We start from the raw sequence: 21,584 nt of genomic DNA on the forward strand, positions 1-21,584 counted from the left end.
GGCTCTGTTTTGGCTTGTTGCATCCTATATGCATTTATATTTGCAAACAGCATTAAAAGGATTATGGGGTCAGTATCTTCTGTCCGCTGCGCATCTAGCCCCGGGTGTTGTGTCATGCCGCCTTTCTGGCCTCTTTTACGGATGAAGGATCAGAAATCCTTTTTTGGATTGGAGGCCCTTTCTAAACCCAGAATACAACAACACCCCCTCCTGACTGTCCTCACGGAAAATGAGCTCACTAAAATGAGTCCTTGGTTTTCCTCTCTCTATATATCTCTCTTTTTCTCTTTCTTTCTTTCTTTTTTTCTTTCTTTCTTTCTTTCTTTCTTTCTTTCTAATTTCTTTCACTCTCTCTTTAACTGTGGACTTGTGGTCTCTGTGATGGCCATATCCTACTGTGCTGCACAGTGTAGAGTTTTGTTTTTGGATTCATATTTCATGGACGGATATCTAGAAATGACGCTGTTAATGATTATTTCCAGCGCCATATTCAAAGGTACCGTAATGTAATCTTTTGACATGAATAAAACATTTGAGTAGATGATGTAAATGATGTCACTCGTCAGGACCAATGAGGGAACTGGGAGTGGTCGAAGGAAATCGTGAAGCTGTCCGCGCGCTGTTGGAAATATATCAATTGATTATAAACCCCTGTTAAACCTAATAAATCTGACTCCGCTCAATATTAGAAAAGTTTCGGTTCATTGTAACATTGTTATCCTTAGTGGGTTGATACGCCCACAATACATATTGTTAATGAGAATGCCTAACTTGTTTTCTTGTGACACGCGCTCAAGCTTAGGAATATATACTATAGGTCTCCTCCATCTGCCGGGCGGTTCCTAAACATAACACGTATTGGTCTGGAAGTGGTCAGAGGTTACATGCTGATCCGGACTGCTATACTCATCAGCGTGTTAGACAGTCAAGCAAATTCCTATGCTACAGGGGGTCAGGCTGTGCTAGGTTTTTGCGACCAATCTAGGACCATCGCTGACAAACTGCCCACCGCTGTGTAATGCTTGGTCATTTCATAATAACATGCCAGCTCCCAGGTGATTTAGTTTCTACGGCGGCGATAACTAATCCCAACCGTCCATTATGCTAGTAACGTTACCTAAACTGCTACTCTGGACTACAAGTACAATAGTAAGGCTGTGCGGGTCAGAACATCACAATTTATTTGTCAGATACAAGCTATTCATCCAATACATTATAGAAGGTACATCTAAATGAATAATGTGAAAGTTACGAAAACAGGTTAAAGGAACATTTAGGAAACCATATGAAGCAATCAGAGAATGAACATACCAGCTCAGAGGATGATGACTACACACCTTAGTGGTGCGGGAGATTCTGACTACAGAATAGCTCCTAGAATGCTCTGTGAACCTCACTTAAATAGGCTACCTAGTTTGTGGTTGGTTACATTGATATGGATCACATGATTTAGGTCAGCTGATTTGGGATCACATGGTTGAGAGTTTGATTTGATTTGAGAGTACTTTGATGAGACTTGAGACCATCGTTGTAGTGAGAGTGCATTAATCAAGACATGACGATGTACACATTAATTACATTTCCCGCTTCCTAGTTAGTTTCTCTTGTGAAAAAGGCAAAGGTTAGAGATATAATCAAAAGTTGTTGTAGCAGCAATATGTGACAATGGGCCCACCATGAGGTCATACCATCATGTGGTAGGGTAATTAATCAACAGTTCACATGATCAGGAGTTTGATCAGTATAGAAACATTAGGACTCCTTACAATGACCTCTTGCCTTCTTAGACTGGAGATTTATTTATTGCATGAAAGACACACACACACACACACACACCTACACCTGAAGGCTCAGCTTGGATCTTGGTAGATGGGCTCTCTTGCCTCTCCCTTTCAACATTTTTCCTGACTATATGAGAGGCTTGAAAAGAGGCCGTACAAAAGCTGTTTGGGCTGCATGGTCCTTCTCCCTCCTTTGCTGTAGCTTTCTCTCTGCCCTGGCTGTGGCCTCTGCTCTCTCCCTCCTTAGTTCTGATCACTGCTCTCTCCATCTGTGGCTGAAGCCAGAGGTCTGCCGCACGCACACCCTCAGCCCTGTTCCTCTGGACTCAGCTGGACTGAGCTGGCTGGGTTTGGCCATGTTGGCGGAGGATGCGAAGGAAAGGATCATTACCACAGTGCTCCTCCGATGGAGCGTGGTCTGGCTTTAATTACACCTCTTCTGCTTTCTTTCACTCGTTCACTCTGCTCTTGGTCTTTCTTTCTTTCTTTCTTTCTTTCTTTCTTTCTTTCTTTTATTTTTCCACCCCTTTCTCTCCTGCTTATTCCTCCCACTGTAGATTCCTTCTCTCAACTCTCCCAACATCTTTCTTTCTTTCTTTCTTTCTTTCTTTCTCTCTCTCTTTCCCTCCCTTTCTCTCTCCCCCTCCCTCTCTCTCTCTCTCTCGCCCTACTCTCAGGGTGACCATGTGTCTGGTGGCTCAGCTGGGTTTAAAGGCCTTGCTGTAGTTGTGTGCAGATGCACATTCCAGGGAGAGCACTGCCCCGAGGGAGGGACGCGTTAGCGCAGCTCAGCACAGTGAGGTGGAGGCGGAGGAGGAGCTGCTGCTGCTGAGCCCCAGACTCTGCTTCAACTTGTCCCGAGAGTAGCTGTCTCCACCATGTTCTTTTCTTACCCAGTTAAGCTCAGTTTTAGGGGCCCTGCTGGCTTTGCGCTGTAGCCCTCCAGGGAGTTGGCTGTGGTTGCTACAGGTCTCTGGGACTGCCGAATGTAGGACAACTATTTCTTACCTGTCAAGTAGGCAAGGTAGGTAGGTTCATTTTTAGAGATATGGGTTGAACTGGCAATTTTTCTTGAAGTGATCTCGAACAAAGTTTTCAAGCGCGTGTGTGTTCGCGTCTCTGTGCGTGTGCGTGCTCATGTGTGTGCTCATGTGTGGGGGTGTGTGCACGTGCGTGTGTGTGCACGTGCGTGTGTGTGCACGTGCGTGTGTGTGTGTGTGTGTGTGTGTGTGTGTGTGTATCTGTGTGTGCATGTGTGCAGCATACATTGTATTCAGTATTTCTTCAATAAGTTTCTCTAAGCCGATCATCTCCATGTCCACACGGTAGGCTACTCCACCCTCTGTTCCAGGCTATCTGCATAGCACCCCACCACCATCACCTCAACCCCTCCACTGCAATGAAGGAATGAGCTTTAGCAAAGCCCCGCATGATCTGCTGGAAACAGCTGGGCCGATTGAAAATCCTGTTTAATGTCACGCTGCTTGGGTCTGTTGCCCTGCTCTCCTTGCTTGAGGTAAGAAGGGTTTAGCTAAGTGCAACCTGTAGAAATTGCTAAATAGTCTGGGTTTCTTCACCCAGCCGCTCACATTGTGGTGATAAGCAGCCGTGCCAGCCGAGGCTGTTTTTAGTAACAGATCTCCCAGCAGTCAGACTGGGGTCATTTAGGTGGAAGCTGACTCGATGCTCCTGTTACATTCACTTTGCTGGAGTTGAAAGAACCATGAGTTGCTCCACTATTGCATGGACTGTCACGGCAGAGGAATATAACCATGATATTGAAGCAATTTTTCTTTAGCACTTTAATAACCAGCATTCCGCTGGGCATGAACTGCAAAGCCAAGGCTTTTTAATTTTTCCTCTTTGTCAAAGCAAGGACTTTTGGTCTGCAATTAGCAAGCTAACCACCTAGAAGAAATGCAAAAACTTTTCAAAGACCGCCAGCTGCTCAGTTGGCCCTGACCAAAGCGTGCCAACTTGTGCCCTTTCCAGTATCGTTGATAGCATGCTGAGCCATGCTGTTCAAGTTTTTGTTACTTTGTCCTGGAACACAGAGCTACATAATGCACATATGGGTAGTGGGAATGGCAGTTGTGTTTATCTGTCCTTCACATGACCATATACAATCATGCTGAAGTCGAAGATGATGGCAAAACTAGTTGCTTAAACATTTGCCTGAAGAATCGAAGAATTGTGGGCAGCCGTGGCCCACTGGTTAGCACTCTGGACTTGTAACCGGAGGGTTGCCGGTTCTAGCCCCGACCAGTGGGCTGCGGCTGAAGTGCCCTTGAGCAAGGCACCTAACCCCTCACTGCTCCCCGAGCGCCGCTGTTGTTGCAGGCAGCTCACTGCGCCGGGATTAGTGTGTGCTTCACCTCACTGTGTGTTCACTGTGTGCTGTTTGTGTTTCATTAATTCACCGATTGGGTTAAAAGCAGAGACCAAATTTCCCTCACGGGATCAAAAAAGTATATATACTATACTATATAGAAGACCCTGTCAGATCGAAATGTTGCTGTTTGTTTTCATTTGGGAGCTACTCTGGTGTGCAGACATTCTTTTTTTTTTACCTTTGTATACTTTGACCTGCACCTGGCCTAAAGATAGGTGGGATGTGCACGTATCCGCTCTACCAAAACTACTTGCCTAAAAATGGGTGACCTTAAAATATGGCAAATTGTTGTAGTTTTGTCATCTGAAAAATAGAAAAAGAGTTGGCCTCAGAAGAGCCCTAATGTCTCCCAGTGAATCACTTTGAAGTTCAAGCTTCATAACCACAGTCTGTTTCATATTTGTCCTCAAATAAAAAAAAAAAAAGAATTCACTTTGTGATAGAATGATAGAACTGAGCAATGTTTCCAATGAGCAATCCAACCAGCATGCCTTCAGGGACATCCATGAACACCTAGGAACGACTCCTCTTTCCGCCAATCTGACCTAACCTCCTCCAAGGACTGAGGCTCAGCTATAGCTCAGCCATCTGTGTGATCGCCCATCTCTCAAAGCATCTGACAGAAAGTTATAAACTTTCTAATACCTGATTTAAGTGCTTTGTCAATAGGCCAATTTTATAAAAGATCGATACTCTCTTTACCTTGTGATTTAACGCCCCCCTTTAGTTTAACAGCCCGCTGCTGCAGAGTGAGGCCGACGTTATATGATAAAGATTTATTGCAAGGTGATGGACCCAGTCACTCCACGTGCATTTCTCTTGATGGATTAACGGCACGTTAATGACCTGGTGGCAGGACGAGCAGTAAATTCATCATGCGTGCAATTACAAATATGTATTTGTTTTCCCAACATTGTTTACAGACCATTTAAAAGCCTGTAAGTCGATTGGTTTTCGTGTTTCAATATGCCTCCGTCCTGGTTTAAAATGGGTCAGCCCAATCATTTATGTTTTGTTTTGAAAAAACGTTGCTCGTCTCCGCTCGGTGAAGGAAGGAGATCGTGGATAAGCGTTTGGCAGGCCAATCAATCCTGATTTACTAAATGTCAGAACACATCCAGACATGTTTAGTGTGGCACCTTTAAAGTCAGGCATAAAAATAATGCACGGCACTACTTTCCGCTAGCTCCACCACGAGCACAGGGAGTGAAGGCAGAGCTCTGTATTGTGTATTATGCCTGTGGCACTGATGTGCCCCACACCTAAAAGGAGACCAGTTGCTGTTGTGAGTAGCCCAGCTAATGGTGGCACACTCCTGTTGGGACAGGACAGGTACTGAATGATGATCGCGTGGAAGAGAAATTGTATGACTGGCTTAGCTGGGTAAATGAATGTGCAGCTCCACCAGGTGTTTTTGGTCTTCAAATGGATGCTGAAGGGTCCACAAACGGTGGTAGCATAGGGGCTAAGGAACTTCGCTAGCATGCAGGAGTCACAAAAAGTCATTGGCTGTGTTCCAATTCACATACTTCTGTACTTACAGCACCTAATATATGAGTGCACAAGTGCATTGACTTGTGCACTCCTATTAGGTAAATTTGTAAGTACAGAAGTATGTGAATTGGAACACAGACATTGGTTCGATTCCTGGCTGCCACCATTGTGCCTTTTAGCAAGTTGTCTCCAAGGAAGGCTGCCCCCTGCAATTTATATCTAAGTCACTTTGGATAAAGGCATCAGCTAAATGCATAAATAAAATAATAAGTACTGTAGGCAAACATGGTTACTATCCTCTCAACAAGTCCAACAGAGTGTCTGTATATAGATGTATGGTCAGAGAGCTACTCTCTAAAAATCGAATCTTCTGATCGTGTTCGAATCTTCTGATCGTGCCTTCTGTTTTTTGTTGTTTTTTTTTCCTCTCTCTTCTGCTCGTCGTCTCTGTTGAGTGGGAGGATTTAGTTGATGACGGACACAGATAAGTCTGCCTCATGAAGAAACGCCCTCTGCAGTTCTGGCCAAAGCAGTCCCGGCCCACACTCTTAGATCAGGGATTTGGACTGGTGCCCCCCCCCCCCCCCTCTCTCTCTATCTTCTTTCTCTCTGTCTTTCTCTCTATCTATCTTTCTCTCTCTCTCTGTCTTTCTCTATTTCTCTCTTCCCCTCTCTGTCTTTCTCTCTCTCCTCCTCTCCCAACCCCCCTCTCTGTCTCTCTCCTTCTCCTGTCCTCTGTGGACACTCCCTGTTCCATACTCTCACTTCCTCGAGTCAATCCCATTCACCTGCTTTTTTATGGCCTCTTCCTGTTTTCCAGTGCTGAACTCTCCTCCTCACTAAGCCCCGGTGATGAATCATGGCCAGACAATAGGCGCTTTTCAGTGCAAAACTCCCCTAAGAATATCATGATCATTCACTAGTCTCAACTCTCTCTCTCTCTCTCTCTCTCTCTCTCTCTCTCTCTCTCTCTCTCTCTCTCTCTCTCTCTCTCTCTCTCTCTCTCTCTCTCTCTCTCTCTCTCTCTCTCTCTCTCTCTCTCTCCTGTTCTCTCTCTCCCCTTTTTCTCTGACTCTGACAGTGAGTTGTCTCGTTGAGAGAGGACGTGCTGATGAACTAGTCTCGACGCCGGCCGGTCGGACAGACGGAGGGGAGGGACGGCTGCAGAGGACGTGATGAGTAGCCCCGCGAGTGTTTTCTGGTGAATGGATCAGGGTGAGTAGTACACAACTTTATTTCTGCCGCGAAAGAAGGATGGCATCGATTATAGGCCAGCGCTTTCTAATCTTAATTGAATCAGCGTAGCTGCGACTGCTTAACCTAAGCCATCTTAAACCGCTCACATCGATGGAATAAGGGAAGGAGGGGCTCTCACTGCCAGAACCCTTTTTGTTTTTGTCAGTTCATTAGCTGGATGTGTAATTTTAGGCCACGGGCCACGATCGGAGCATAATCCCCATGGCCTTCCAATTTGCACAGGCTTCGACAAACGCGGCGTCTCATCTCATGCAGAGGCCAGCCACTGATCAGGCCGCATCATATGTTTAGAGGCTTTAGAGGCCATGGCGCGCCGTGCTGCAATAACCCAGCCATGTTTGCCCGATCGTTTGTTGGCTTGTTTGTTTGTTTGTTTGTTTGTATGTTTGTATCTTTTCTCCCTCCCAAGAGCATTTTTTTTTTTTCAGGATGTCGCAGCTCAGCATGTCTGCTTGTACGGACACTATTTGTGATGAATAGGGGGCCCAGGGTCATAATAACTCCATTGGATAGCGTTTATTTTTAAACTCTCCCTTCTTCAGTTGATTAGAAATGTGTTTAATCTCCCCGTAGGTTTTTAATATTGTAAGCTTTTTGGTAATAACCTGCCTAATCCTTTGGCTGCCAGTGAATTGGATGAGGGCATTAACTTCAAAGCAATTTCCTCTATCCCCTCGCTGTTCTAAAAGATATCAACAGTGTTTCATGGTGCTGCACTAATTTGAGTTACGTCTTTGTTGACCAGCAATTAAACATTTTTGTCAGCTTTGCATGTTTTTTTTTTTGTCAAATGGGCCAAGGGTATCTGTTGCCAGGGAACATCCCTGCACAGTCATGTGGTGATATGGCAACCTGTGCTCTGGCTCGGGTAATCCCGTAGATGTTAGTCTTGCTCGTTTGTATTGGCTACTGGTGATTGAAGCTCTCCCCCTGACGCAGCATTATCCTGCTCTAGTTATTCTTACTTTAACACCACCTGCAAACACATAAGATGTCGTCAGATTGCATACCTCGTAAGACATTGGAATGTTTGCCTTGAGATTCATTGCTCTGCCATCTGGAGAAATAAAAGCATGCAAGCACACAACGACAGCCTTTCTGAGGAAATAAAAAGCTGTAGAGAAACTCTCCATTAAGGGGATCTTAATCATTTGCATCTTTCTGGGATCGGTAGTGGCTCAGTGGCTAATGATATTCCTTCCCTTACACCAGCAGCTTGAAGGTGTGTGTGTGTGTTGTGTGTGTTGTGTGTGTGTGTGGTGGTGGGGGGGGGGGTTGGGCTTTGATGGTGTATAGATGGAACAGGTGTGCAGCACAGATTGTGTAATGCAGTCTGCTGCTCTGTATGTGCCGCAGGATCATCCACCTTTCCCTGAACCACTCTGTTGATAAGCCCAGATATGTTTCACAGGAATCAACTGTTCTTTGGCAATCCAAATGTTCCTCTCCCTCCGTCTGGGAGATAATAAGGTGAGACATAAGGTCCCCAAATGGACTGCAATGGACATAAATTTGGGAAAAAACCCACACACAGAATTAAATAATGTGGCGTAATCTGCATTTAGCTCCTTAAGTCTCTGATGTAATTTACATTTCTAAGTGCCCTACCACTCGTTAGCCGGAGTGTTATGAAATGATGTCAACTCCCACATCTGTGATTGTGTTCCCCGCCGGACCCTCATGTCTGATCGTAGGCTCGCCTCCGCTCATAAGAACCGAGCTCCGAGACGCGAGCAGCGGCGCTCGCTGGAATGATGTTATTTGCTGTGTGAACACATGCAAAAGTGCCCTCGATAATTACTGAAGTCTTTTTAATGAGCATTTGATGGCACAGGCTCTCAAAGAGACATTATCGTTGTGTTATTGATGGTCGCTCCTCTCCGCGGTGCAGGGATGAAACCAGTAATAGCCCTTTGTTGGCACCACAGCATCAAAGTAATATCTGGCTCCCTCCCTCCCTCCACAGTGAGACTGCAGATAAGCTGTTGCCGGGGCCACAGGCCAGACGGGGGGGATGATCATTACTCTGACTTTCGTGTTGAGACATACATATTTATAACAGTTTTGATCCTTGCTACATGTGTATGGAAGAGATCACGGCTAAACGCGGACACAAGACACGGCTTCGTCCCTGAAACTGCAGCGGGTTTTTTTTTTGGTTTGTTTTGTTTTTTCCTTCCACACAGATCCGAGCCCCATCGGAGTCCATGCTGAGAGGAGAGCAGTGTCAGGAGGTTAGTTAGACCTATCAGCCCCACACCTGCTCTCCAGCAACGAGCCTGTGCTGTGTGTGACACATCCTTAAGGGCAGCCTACAGCACCGGTGGGTGTAATTACAAAGCCTTGTACCCTGGATGGCGGAAAATTAGAGAAGCACAAAAGGCTCATCAAATCACCCAGAGACACGCAGCGTGTTGACACACCGAGCCGCAGAACACAGCCTGACACGAGTCCCCTTGTCTCAACAAGTGTAGGTGGAGAGCTTGAATAGCCAAGCTCTTCAGAGAGGATCATCAAAGTGTTGGTGTTTGCACATGGAGGAACGAATCCTCTTGGTTATCCACATAAGCATGGTTCTAAACCATCCTATTTCGGAGGTTTTCGCCACTCTGTTGAGTGTGTACGGTATCTGGGTATCAGGATGGTAACGTTACACCAACATGTTTTCCGGTGTTGTTTCTTCACAAGATGGCGAACTGTCGAGGTTCATGACAACACCATCTGTCGAGCCTAAAAATGAGCGTGAAACCCAAGTTTGAATTTGATACTGTTGAGGGAGGGGAACTTCAGTGAGCCGTTAGCGCGTCCAGTCATTCCTGACACGCTAACAACGCGCCACAGCTGCTGTGGGCGTCTACCCCCAACCAGCCAGAAGGCTTTGCCTGCACCACGCTAAGCACTGAGAGTGATGCCTGGGACAACTGCAGGAGCTGCAAATAATTGTGCCTCTGAGACGATCCAAGTATCTCTGGGATTCCATGTTGTCTTTTTTAGGGAAAGGGAAAAATGGGATTCTCAGTGTGATTGCAGTACAGTAACCCACATTGTTTTTTTGCTAGAACTTTACTCAACACTGACGTTATGGCATGATGTTGACATTTCCTAATTGGAGTGTAGCTGATTTTTTTCTTTTTGTTCCTATACCTACTGTTTGGCATCTTAAAGAGGAAGATCAATCTGGTATGGTAACTGCATACCCATGCCAAGCACCATTGGCATTCATGACTAGAGGAGACACTCTCCCTCGCTCGCCCGGCTTTGTCTGTGTTGTGAGCACATTGAGGGGTTGAACGGGCCGGACAGCCGCAAGGCCTCAAGAATGAAGCTGTGAAGTCCGCGAGACTATTAAACCTGAAAGCAGCCCATTCAGAGCGCCCAGCCACCCAGTGCCAGCCCCCTTACCCTACACAAAGTGCCGCTGTGTTCCCAGGGTACCGGGGGTGGAGGAGGGGGGGTCAAGATACAGGGGGGTGGGGGGGACAGTGGAGCCCCCTGGGGAAAGGGATTGGGGGGTGGATGGGCGCAGGGTTATTTTTCAAACGGGAAAACCTGGAAGTGATCCTGCAGGTAGGAGACGCACAGCATAGCAATCGACCACTGTGGGCGTCTGATGGCGAGCTGTCGAGCAGGTCGTGCATCACAGCAGGCGGAGGAGGCTGAAGGGGGCGTGGCTGGAGCCAGATTGCCGTGGTGACTGAAAAAGTAGGAAACGCATACCGAGGAGGCACTCCATCTTCCGCCTCGGAGGGATCGATGGTCTCATTTTCAAAGTCGCTCTCCAGACCAGGCTCCTCGGCCGTCATGATCAGGTCCGGCCATACAGAGCCAAGCTGCTTGCCCGTGGGCTGGCATGCGCCACTCCTCTCTTAGCTTGTTGTGACCTTGAACCAGAAGCTTTAAGCTTTAATGTTCTGTTCTGCACGCTGGAATGTGTTTTTTGGCATACTTAATGCGCACGTCTCCTTTTAAGTTTGCCGCGGAACTTGTCCAGCGGGATTACATTTGTTACACTTGTGTAGACGGTCTGATGTGTGGATTACAGAGAGCCTCATCCATATTTCCTGCATATTAGTGGATTTGAATGGAAATTATCTCTGTGCAGAACCACAGCCTCGTCCAGATGAGGACGAGGACGATGATGATGATGACAATGATGAGGCATAGCTCTGCCATTAGCCTGCTTGTAGCTCCTATCAGGCTGAGAGCAGTTTGCTGTTGCTACGGCTGACTCTGCCGCCATCATTGTGTCATTGCCCTCGCCCTGCTGCCTGCAAAAGCCATAAAAAGATAGAATTATTTATAGTGCGCCCAAACGAGACAGGCTGCTTATCTTACAGTGAGCAGTCGCCCTGCTCCCCCCTCTGCCCCCCACCCCTCCCGCTGTCTTCGCAGTGTTGTCAAGAGACTCATCTTCCAAATCTTTTATCACTTTCCCCTACAGCGTCATTTCTCCAAATACCCCCCGATTCCTTTTATGAAGTGATATTTTATGATATTGAAAGGGATGAAAAAAGGGGAAATGGCTAGAGATGTCAGGTTGTGGTTTTGCTGGTTTGAATAGCCAATGTGTTAGTAAATGGAATGGGCATACTCTTTGTGCAGAATGTTATAAGCCTGCTACATTATGATGCAGAGAGCTTTGGTTCCGGCGTGATATGCGCTAAATGAATGATCTGTTCTTTAATACACTCCGAAAGACCTTAAAGAGAATGAATTAAAATCTGGATGGTAGTTGTGGCTTTCTGAGACTGATTGGTCCTATGGTGAGATTAATGGCCTGCCATTGTGCTGACCTTAAACTTGGCTTGTTTAAACTGAAATATTGAGTCAAACTTGGAGCTAATGATTTTCCTGGGGGTATTCTCAAATGCATCTTTGTCATTGCCATTTCTGTACACTAAGCGCTGAGCGGTAATTAGCCTGGCCAGGCGGCAGTGAGATATGCCTATTGATTTTATTTTTCTCTCTGCTCAGATGAAATGCCAGAGAAACATGACGGTAAGAGCCTTTGGCTCAGTGTTGATTGGCATTGTTAGCTGCTTGAATGATTAGCTGCACTTTTGCCGGCCTCCAGGCTGTCTAGACAAGTGGTTGTAAGTCGTTTTCCCCAGGACCCTATATTATTCATCGCGCGTTTTTGCCGAGCTAATTAAAGCCGAGCTGCTAGGCTAAAGATCACCATTTGAAAGGGCTAATTGCATAGGACCCGTCCAGAGCAGACCTGTGCTCAGACCTCCCTCTCCAAGACAGTCTGAACATTACTGTCCAGAGCAGGAGTATACTCAGGCTTTCCTCCCAAGACAGACTTAACATCACCTAATGCTTTACCATATTACCATACATCAGGTGTTTTCAAACTGGGTGCATGTGAGCCTCCCCTTAGAGTACATAAGGACAGCTGCCGATGTTATGGGGTTTACTTGCTTCAGCTATATGTAACTCAATGCGATTATGGTGCTTCAGTTGCCTTCAATAGTGTCAATATTGCCAAAACATTGAATTACTTTTTTCCGTGATTGCAATTCATTAAGCTTTCGTTCAACAATCTCTTGGTGGTGCTTGGTCTCAGTGTGAGGCCAAAGTTTACAGCTATCCTTTGTTAGCACCTCTTTGCAAATAACACACTGTGTCTGCACACTGTGAGCTTTAAATAGTCAGGGTCAGACTAACACACAGGTTAGCAGTACAAGCGAACTGTTATTGTTTTAAAAAACTGCTGCCCATACATGACTGCCTGGCACACACTGTGCTTGATGTCACTCGATAATGACAATGAATTTTTTAAAGCTAAAAGCGCTGTGTGAGTTTAATAGCAAAGGGGATTAAGTGATTTGTTGCATTGAATGCACCACAGGCTGCATAGTTACCTTTTCATTCCATCAGCATCTAACACCTCCGCTCCTTGGTTTGCCCCCCCCCACCCCCACCCCCCGGGCCAATCTCCTACCTCCCACCCCTGCAGGTGAGCCGTGAAGATGCGTTGCCTGGCAGCCCGCGTCCACTACAAGACGCTGATTGTGATCTGCGCCCTGCTCACGCTCCTCACCGTCCTGCTGTGGAACAAATGCTCCACCGAGAGGCCGCTGCGGTTCCTGCCCAGGCCCCAGCCCGCGCCCAGCCCCAAGGGCGACGGCAGCCTCCTGCAGCAACCCCCGCAGCCCCCCGAGCCCCCTCCCGTGGTCGGGGGGGTCAAGTACGAAGAGATCGACTGCCTCATCAACGACGAGGACCACTATTAAGGGCCGGCGAGAGGGTGGCGACGTGTACCTGCCCTTCAGCTGGATGGAGAAGTACTTCGAGGTGTACGGCAAGGTGGTGCAGTACGATGGCTACGACCGCTTCGAGTTTTCGCACAGCTACTCGAAGGTGTACTCCCAGCGTGAGCCCTACCACCCCAGCGGCGTCTTCATGTCCTTCGAAGGCTACAACGTGGAGGTTCGGGACCGTGTCAAGTGTATCAGTGGAGTAGAAGGTAGGCAGCACACTTCTTTTCTTTTACAGAAATGGCCGTTGTGACAATTTTCAAAATTATGTATTTTTCCCCAGTGTTTACCACCACAAAAGGCAACATCTAACATGTCTAGCACACCCAACACTCCTAGCACACTGCAAAAATGGCCCTCCAAATAAGACAACTTATTACAAATTATTATTACAAATATTACAAAATATTACTTAAACTTATAACAAGCAAATTTGTCTGCCAGTGTGTTAAGCAATTTTTTCTTGATTAGACGTCTTAACTTAATGGTCTTATTCAAAAGTATTCAAAAGTCACAATGATCTTACTAAGAAAGGGCTAGGTGAGCCTCTTTATACTAAAAATAATACCAACTAGACTCTTGATCTTAATAGAAGACTAAATAACAGTTAGATTAGATAAGCAGTATTTGCAGTGCCTGCACTTACCATGGACCCTCTTTCGTTCTGCTTCCTTCTCCTTCTGCTACTGTCTCCGTTGATTGCACTCTGACTGGTACTTAAACTTATGCACTCTCAACCTCTAATACTCTTGTGCTGTTTGTTTATTGTTACCCTAAGGTTTCCTTTTTGATGTAGCTTGATTTTTAGTTCTTGTAAATCACTTTGGATTAAACTGTCAGCTAAATGTAAGGCTGTCCCAAGGTAATAAAAAACAAAATTGCCAACAGAGACTGATATTGACATTGTACTGACATTGGCTATTGACATTATACATATTCACAGTAGACAGTCCATTGTATCTTTGGTTCTTAGAGGCTTTTAGATTTAAGACCCAAAGCTCCCTCCGCTCATTGTCTAGCAGTTAGCACACTCTCCAAAGATGCTCAAAGACGGATTTCAGAGGATTAGTTCAGGAGGAGGCTATACCAGCATGCCGTCATGTCCTTTTAAAAAATGATCAGCATTTCTCTAAGCATTAAAGGAAAATTCCGGTATTTGGAAGTCCCTTTGAGTCCCTTTTCTGGTTTGTTTTGGATGAACTAGAGTGGTGGACACCGACATTTTGACGATTGGTCCTGTCTCGACTTTTCTGACTCTTTGAATCGCCTTTGACTACTCAGAGTGGCTGCCAACAGGCATGCTCAAACACTCTGAGCCACTCTGAGTAGTCAAAGGCGATTCAAAACGAGTCAGAAAAGTCGAGACGGGACCAATCGTCAAAATGTCGGTGTCCACCACTCTAGTTCATCCAAAACAAACCAGAAAAGGGACTCAAAGTGCTAAATACCGGAATTTTCCTTTAACTCTAACTCTAGTGTGCACTCTCTGGGTAACTGATCCGTTTGACATTGCTCTTCCTCGCATTGCTCTCTGCCTTCCTCTTCTCCGACACGGTTTGATTCCTGTGTTGGATGGCTCTCCTCTTCGCCTCCACCTTCCTGCCCAGCACGCCACCGCACCCCCAGCACTTTGCGCTTGCTAGTAGTAAAGTAGGGGATCCATCTAACATACAAATGCATGGTGTCCATTAATAGTCATTTAGCTGGGCAGTCTCAAGGAGGGTATTCCAGGAAACCAGGCTTAAGTAATCCACCCTTGCCCCCAGTGAATAATGCACCCTCAATTGACTTACATTAAGCAAATGAAAATGGGATTGATTGTGAAGATTACAAGGCTTGATTGTGGCGACCCCAAACTTAATGGAACAGCATTTTGTGCTTGTATGAATATGCGTCTTCCTTTGCACAAGGTGGTGGTGGGGGGGGGGGGGGGGGGGGGGTGGTGGTGGAGGCGGTGGAGATGTTGGTCTGTAAGATGCTGACTTCATTTTGCCCTGTAATCTGTGAGCTCTCTGGTGTTCACTTGGCTAGGTGGTATGTGCGTGTACGTGTGTGTTTGTGTGTGTGTGTGTGTGTGTGTGTGTGTGTATGAGCGCAAGTTCGTGTGTGTGTGTGTGTGTGTGTGACATGGGGAGTTATTTCTCTACCTCCCCGAGTGACTACCCTTTTCACAAAGGATGTTCTGTCTCTCCTTGTTTTGACAGTTGGCCGTCATACGTCATTTTTTTGTTCGTGTTTGAATGCTGCTGCTCTGTTCTCCCCTCGGGGAGCCGAGGGGGGTGGTTTTGGAGAGTAGCAGCTGAAGGTCCATGTATTGAGAAGATTTTTTTTTTTCTGGCAGTGCGTATCTTCAGTCCTTTTTACTGGAAGTCGGTGAGATGCTGCCAAGTGCGGACAGGGGCACCGCATCGCCATCCTCTTTTGTATTCGGGCCTGTTGAAATCGCTCTCTCCCGCTCCCTCTCCCTCCCCTCCACCCTCTAATGCACCCAAGCTCTCAATCTGTCTGTCTCTGCCATATTTGCGATTCTTGATTTGTCTTTCTCTTACTGAAAAAAAATCACTGTCTTTCCTTTTTCTCAGCGATCAAAATAGATGAAGGCATGTCAGTCCTCTTTTAATGAGATCTCAGTACAAAGGGAGCTTTTTATACAGCCTTGCATGTCTCGGTTGCATCAGAAGTTGTTATTCATGCGCCAATTAGCCTAATATGACATCTCCATTTGACAGATTTTCACTGTGTGTTTCTTATCCCCTGTGTTTTAGAAGTGATTGGACTAGGCTAACCTTAAAACCCATGCTAATAATTAAACAAAGACGTATACGGTGTATTAGCATGCAGAGACACATGTGAGTTAACACTCAGTTATCAATCAATTTATTAAGTCAATTATTAATTAGGGTAAAGGTAAAGAAAAGATGCTCTTATGTCAGTTTACTGGCTGGAGGCTAAGCCTATGTTTTCTTAATAGAGAATGCCTTTAGATAATGAGAGAATTCAGTCAACTCTCCAAATTAGTCATCTAACAGCTACAATGAGTGTATCACACCACATGAAAGCTTTGTGTGCAAAAAATGCCATTTTGACCCCAAGCAGACTTTTAACGTTTGGTCATGAATAAAGACACTGGGTATTTAGTACAAGTCATGGTGATTGGAGCTGATCTATGATGAAGTCATTACCTGTAATTATGCTAATATAAATTTGGATGCTAATTTTAAACGATGTTCTCAGGCCCACATGTGAATAGTCTGGCCTTTGATGCTGGAGTCGCTCCAATCAGCGCGTTAACTGAAATTGGCCTTGTGCACACGTCGCGGATTGCCTGATCCATATTCATCACTCTTTACCTCCAAGGATTGAGCGGTGGTACTACCTGCATCTTAATGTAAAAGTGCTGTAGAAAAGGAAGTCATGGAGGACCACAAACGGTGTGGTGCAGCCCTCAAGGTCAACTGGGAAATCTGCCTCCTCCTCCCATATCAGTGGCCTGTGAAGCAATGTCTCTTAATGATGTTAGTATTTTTCAGGCTTTATCAGTGGCACTGCAGTGGACAGCAGCAGTCTCGCTCGACTCTCCACTGACATGAGGGAAGTCATCCCCACGTCCTCAGCGCGTACCTTGAGCTAATGTCACTCTTTAAACACAGTGACACCGAGACTTCTGGCTCAAGCCTGCCATTGTAAAAGATTGTTTATTGCAGCGGGGATCACAGTTCTCCATTTACCCTGATTGCCTCGGTTTAAGTGCCCAAAAAGGAATCAGTCTGGTTTTTTTCTCTCTCTCTCTCTCTCTCTCTCTCTCTCTCTCTCTCTCTCTCTCTCTCTCTCTCTCTCTCTCTCTTTCTCTTTCTTTTTCTCTCTTCTCTCTCTTTTTCTTTTTTTTAAACACAACATTTTGGAGACCTGTGGTTTGGTAGCACGTGCCGAGTTTCTGCTTGCCTGAGTCTCAGGTGCTGAGGGAGTTGTTGGGGAGGAAGTTAATTCTGCCGAGCCGTCAGAAGTTGGAGAGTGCGCTGGAGACTGGAGGGAATTTTCCAGCCCTCATAGAGCGAGGCGGCATAAGCCTAAGCTCCCTCTCTCTCCTCTGGACAGCGGTAAATGGCGATATCTTTAGCCATGCTATCTTGAAGGGCAGGTTTATGTGGTATATATTGTTGAGGAAATTGGGTCGACTCTAAATTGAGATAAATCCATTGGCACTACGGAGCCGATGGGCTGTGAATTATTCCTCTGCTCCCATTTCCTGCAGAGGCGATTTGCAGACGACTATGTCCCCCCCACACACACACACACACACACACACACACACACACACACACACACACACACACACACCTCCACCACCACCCCCTTCGCTGCCGTTCTGAGCCCCCCTCAGTCTATTAATCATGTGTGGTGCTTACAGCTTTATAGAATCTTGCACCTCTCCACACTTGCATCCTTAAAGTGCACTGGCTCTGCATTAATTACTCCGCAGGAGCGCCAGACCTCTGGGCTCAGGAGAGACAGTTTGAAACATTTCTTAACACCCCCCCCCCCCCCCCCCCCCCCCCCCCCCCCCCCCCCACCCCTCTCTGCAGTATCCCACTGAAAAAAAAAAAGTTATTTACCAAACTGCCCTAAAGCAGATGCATTATGTGTGTGTGTGTGTGTGTGTGTGTGTGTGTGTGTGTGTGTGTGTGTGTGTGTGTGTGTGGGGTGGTTGTCTTCCTCTCACTCCCTCCTCTTATACCCATATTCAGTTTTAACTCAGAACACGCGCACATCAACCTCACACGTCTACCACCGTTGTCCTTTTATTGTGTGCAAATAAAAATGATGATATGCTGTTCAGATGGAAAATCAGTGTGATATGAAACAGTTTTTTTGTTTTGTTTTATTAAGGGCTTTCAGATATAACCTCCGGAGTATGCAGAGGCTTGTCAAACAGAGGTCTTACCCTTTGGATGATTCAGATATGATGCTAACCAGCGGACCTTATACGGACCAATGTGTGAACAACATACACGCACATTACAGAATCTCTGTGTGGTTGTCGAGTGAGGGGTGGGGGCTTGTAGAGTTCACAAAAGGCGAGATATGATGCAGAATATATGTGGCCACTGTCACAGCTGCTGTTTGTTTACAAAGTGTATGCATTATGAAAAATCTATTGTGCGTAGGCTAATGACTAATACTAGGCATATTTATGCTCAGCAGTGAGGTCATGAGAAGGCTATCAATGAACAGAAAACCGACCGTGTTGGCTAACAATTTATTAAATAGGCTACTCCTGTTATTGTCGTCAACAACGTCACTGTAGGCTACTGCCTTTTCAGCGCCTTCTGCTTATGATGATTTGGTCTTTTGAATTCCTTTGGCCTTTGAGATGCAGTTGTAGGCTACATCAACTTGTCTCTTGCTGTTCCCTTCATGTGTTCTATCACAATGCTGTCTGCCCTCATGGACAGTAGCTCCGTGATGTCTGCATCTTTCCAGGTCGGAGATTTTCTGGACAGCAGCACTATGCCACTCCATAATGACACTGGCATTTAAGTCAAATTAGCATTTAATGGCATTAGGTGTGAATTTTAACCGCTTGTTCTACGCTTCGTCCAGACACAGCACATTTACATAATGTCCGGAGGAAATACTAGGGGGGGAGCAGTAGAACAACCGGCTAAGTTCGGACTTCCATATGACCGTTTATGTTGTTCAGATATACGGCCCCACCGTTTAACATCAGCAGAACCTCCGGTCTTACACGTATGTCTGAAAGCCCTAATTTTTTCATCTTTCTGAGCCTTTTTTTTTTTAAGCCAATTCCAACCCGCTCATGTTGAAGAGGGTGGCTCTGTGTGGGGCTGTGCTTGTGAACACAGGCGAGTGGAAAACAGTGTGGTTACTCTGATTGTTTTCTCCTTCCTGTCTCGTTTTCTGCAGCCTTCTTTGTCTCTCTTTCTCTCCACCCAAGGCCTGCGTTAGACTGCGCGGTCGGCTGAAAGAGCCAGCCGTAATGAGACATTAAAGCAGCAGCCCTTGAGCGGCTAGTTCGGGCAGGAAGCTCCATTATCATTTGGAGTAAGTGGAGCCGAGCGAAGCAGAGCCACGTGGGTGGCAGGGGCCACTCTGGACACCCTCCGCGCTGCCCGGAGGACTAGAGGTCATCAGCCAGGGAGCCGGAGTGCTCAGAGTTGGATAAGACTCCTCATCCATCGAGGGGAGGAGACAGGGTTGGGTTTTGGGAGGGGGGATGCGGTGCGTGTCCTTACCCATCTCTGAGTCAGATCTAGGCCAGGCGCTGGTTTAGAGGCTCCTTGTGACTGGCGGCGCTAGGCGGCCCCTGCGCTTGCGCTTGGTCCCCTGCCGGTTGGCTCGCTGCCGCACAAACGATGCCACAGGGCCTGGAGGAATGCAGTGGCTCTCATTAAAGAGGCTGCTTTGTGAAGCGCTCACCCATCTTCCCCCCAGCACCCAAAACAGCCACAGCACCGTACAGCACAGCACTCGACTTTCAGCTGCACACACTGGGAAAGAAACCATGCTATGGCAGTCATACTCCGTGACTGATATACATTACACAATATGATGCAGTTTGAATCTACTCTTTTATCTTTAACAGAGGGGGGTAATAGATGTCTATGCATAGTGAAATCAAAGGATATGAATATCCTTATACAAGTTGCACATCTTGCACTTGTGATAAGCCTATTTAATTATACAGTGGGTTTGCTTCTATCCTGCTTAACCCAACAACCCTGCACAGTGTTAGTGTTAACATGATGTGCTACAAAAAGCCAGCACAGAATCCGGTGTGACAAGCAGAGTGAGTCTGGGTTTGAATAGCCGCATTCCTGTTGTAGAATGCTGCTAGAAATCTTTAATGTTTAATCACATTATATAGAACATGGCATCAAACTGGGAAGTGGACATGGCTGTTTGGGGGCTGCACTAAGGGCTTGGTGAGTGCCACAGAAAACAAATTTAACTGCAGTGTTGTGATGCTTTAATGCGTCTTATGCGTGAAATGATTAGAGATCACTAATCTTCATCTGCAAGGAAATGTTGAAACGGCCACTGAAGGAGATCTGTCCCCTAAATCTTTCTCATGAATATCACTTATGTAACGCTGAAGGCCTGGCTGAAGATGCCGTCTAAACAACTGCCGAGATTCAGATAAGCGGCTTAAACTATGGCGCAGTATTAACAGACACTTAACCATTCCTCACAAGATAGCAGCTAATAGGATTGCCCACGGGCTGTGGGTGCTAGCCTTCTTATTATCAGTTTTTACAGCGCATTTTGTGTTCCCGGGCATGAGGCTGAAGCTATTTCTGAGCAGCCGAGCTGCTCTCTCCCCCTCTCAGGCCGCTCGCGCTGTTCGGATTGGACGGTCGAGTCACCTTCTCCGCACAGCCTTTTTCGCCAGCCTGATTGCGTTCCACATTTCCACCTTTCTTTTTTTCTTTCTTTTCTTTCTTTTTTTTCTTTCTTGCTTTCTTCCTGTCCCCTTTTTCTTCCTGTCACTTTTTTTATCCCTGACCTTCTTCGTCCTTCGTCGTAAAGTTGAATATCTCCTGCTAATGTGTCTCTCGTCCTCTCTGTTTTCTCGCCCGTCCTCAGGAGTACCTCTGTCCACGCAGTGGGGGCCGCAGGGCTACTTCTACGCCATCCAGATCGCCCAGTACGGCCTGAGCCACTACAGCAAGAACCTGACGGAGCGTCCGCCACACATGGAGGTGTACGACATGGCGGAGGAGCGAGACAGCCGGCCTAGTGCCTGGACCGTCCCCAAGGGCTGCTCCCTCAGCCGCGTCTACGACAAGACGCGCGCGTCCTCGGTCCGGCAGTTCAGCGCACCAGGTGGGACTGTCTGCTACACGGCTCTACCTCCTCCCCTGCAGTTGCACACGCCGCATTACACAACCCCCTCATGCGTTGACCTTAGTGTTTTAATCAGCCTTACGAGTCGCAACAAAGAAGCAGATGTTCACACTATTCTCACAGTTGTTCATTTGTGAATGGAGATAGCTTCTTATTTTTAAGTCAGTGTTAATTAATTATCCTGTCTCCTGTCTCTAATGACTTGTCTATATGTACGGTTTTCCATCACTACATCCTGAATCTCTCAGTCAGTAGATAATGTTTACTGTGTTCAAAGCCTCTCTTGTGTTCTAGATCAAAACGTCTCTGTCAAAACGTCAGAGCACTGAATGAATTGGCAGTGAATTTAAAAATCTGACAAAAAAAAAAAAAATCATGTTTCTGCCAGATATCCACCTGCTGTGTTTACTCAATAATAAATAAGTTCTTGGCATATTCTATTCATCCGCACTGTTTTCCAGCCTCTGTTTTCCCCTGCCAGGTGTGTACCTTCAGTACCTGAATACTGCAGCCGCTTGTAGCATCCTCTTG

General features: G+C 46.5%; 1 protein-coding gene across 1 annotated transcript in view; it reads left to right on the plus strand.

The window, feature by feature from the left end:
• Positions 1-21,584, plus strand: part of glceb (glucuronic acid epimerase b) — a 40,859-nt gene that overhangs the window by 12,845 nt on the left and 6,430 nt on the right. Inside the window, 4 exon segments of the mRNA XM_042061526.1 lie at positions 6,749-6,882; positions 12,887-13,154; positions 13,156-13,396; positions 20,793-21,032. Coding sequence (XP_041917460.1) covers positions 12,900-13,154; positions 13,156-13,396; positions 20,793-21,032 — 736 coding nt within the window. The 5' untranslated portion in view covers positions 6,749-6,882; positions 12,887-12,899.

This window comes from Alosa sapidissima, chromosome 14 (genome assembly GCF_018492685.1).
Source record: "Alosa sapidissima isolate fAloSap1 chromosome 14, fAloSap1.pri, whole genome shotgun sequence".
In the NCBI taxonomy this organism is placed as follows: Eukaryota; Metazoa; Chordata; class Actinopteri; order Clupeiformes; family Clupeidae; genus Alosa; species Alosa sapidissima.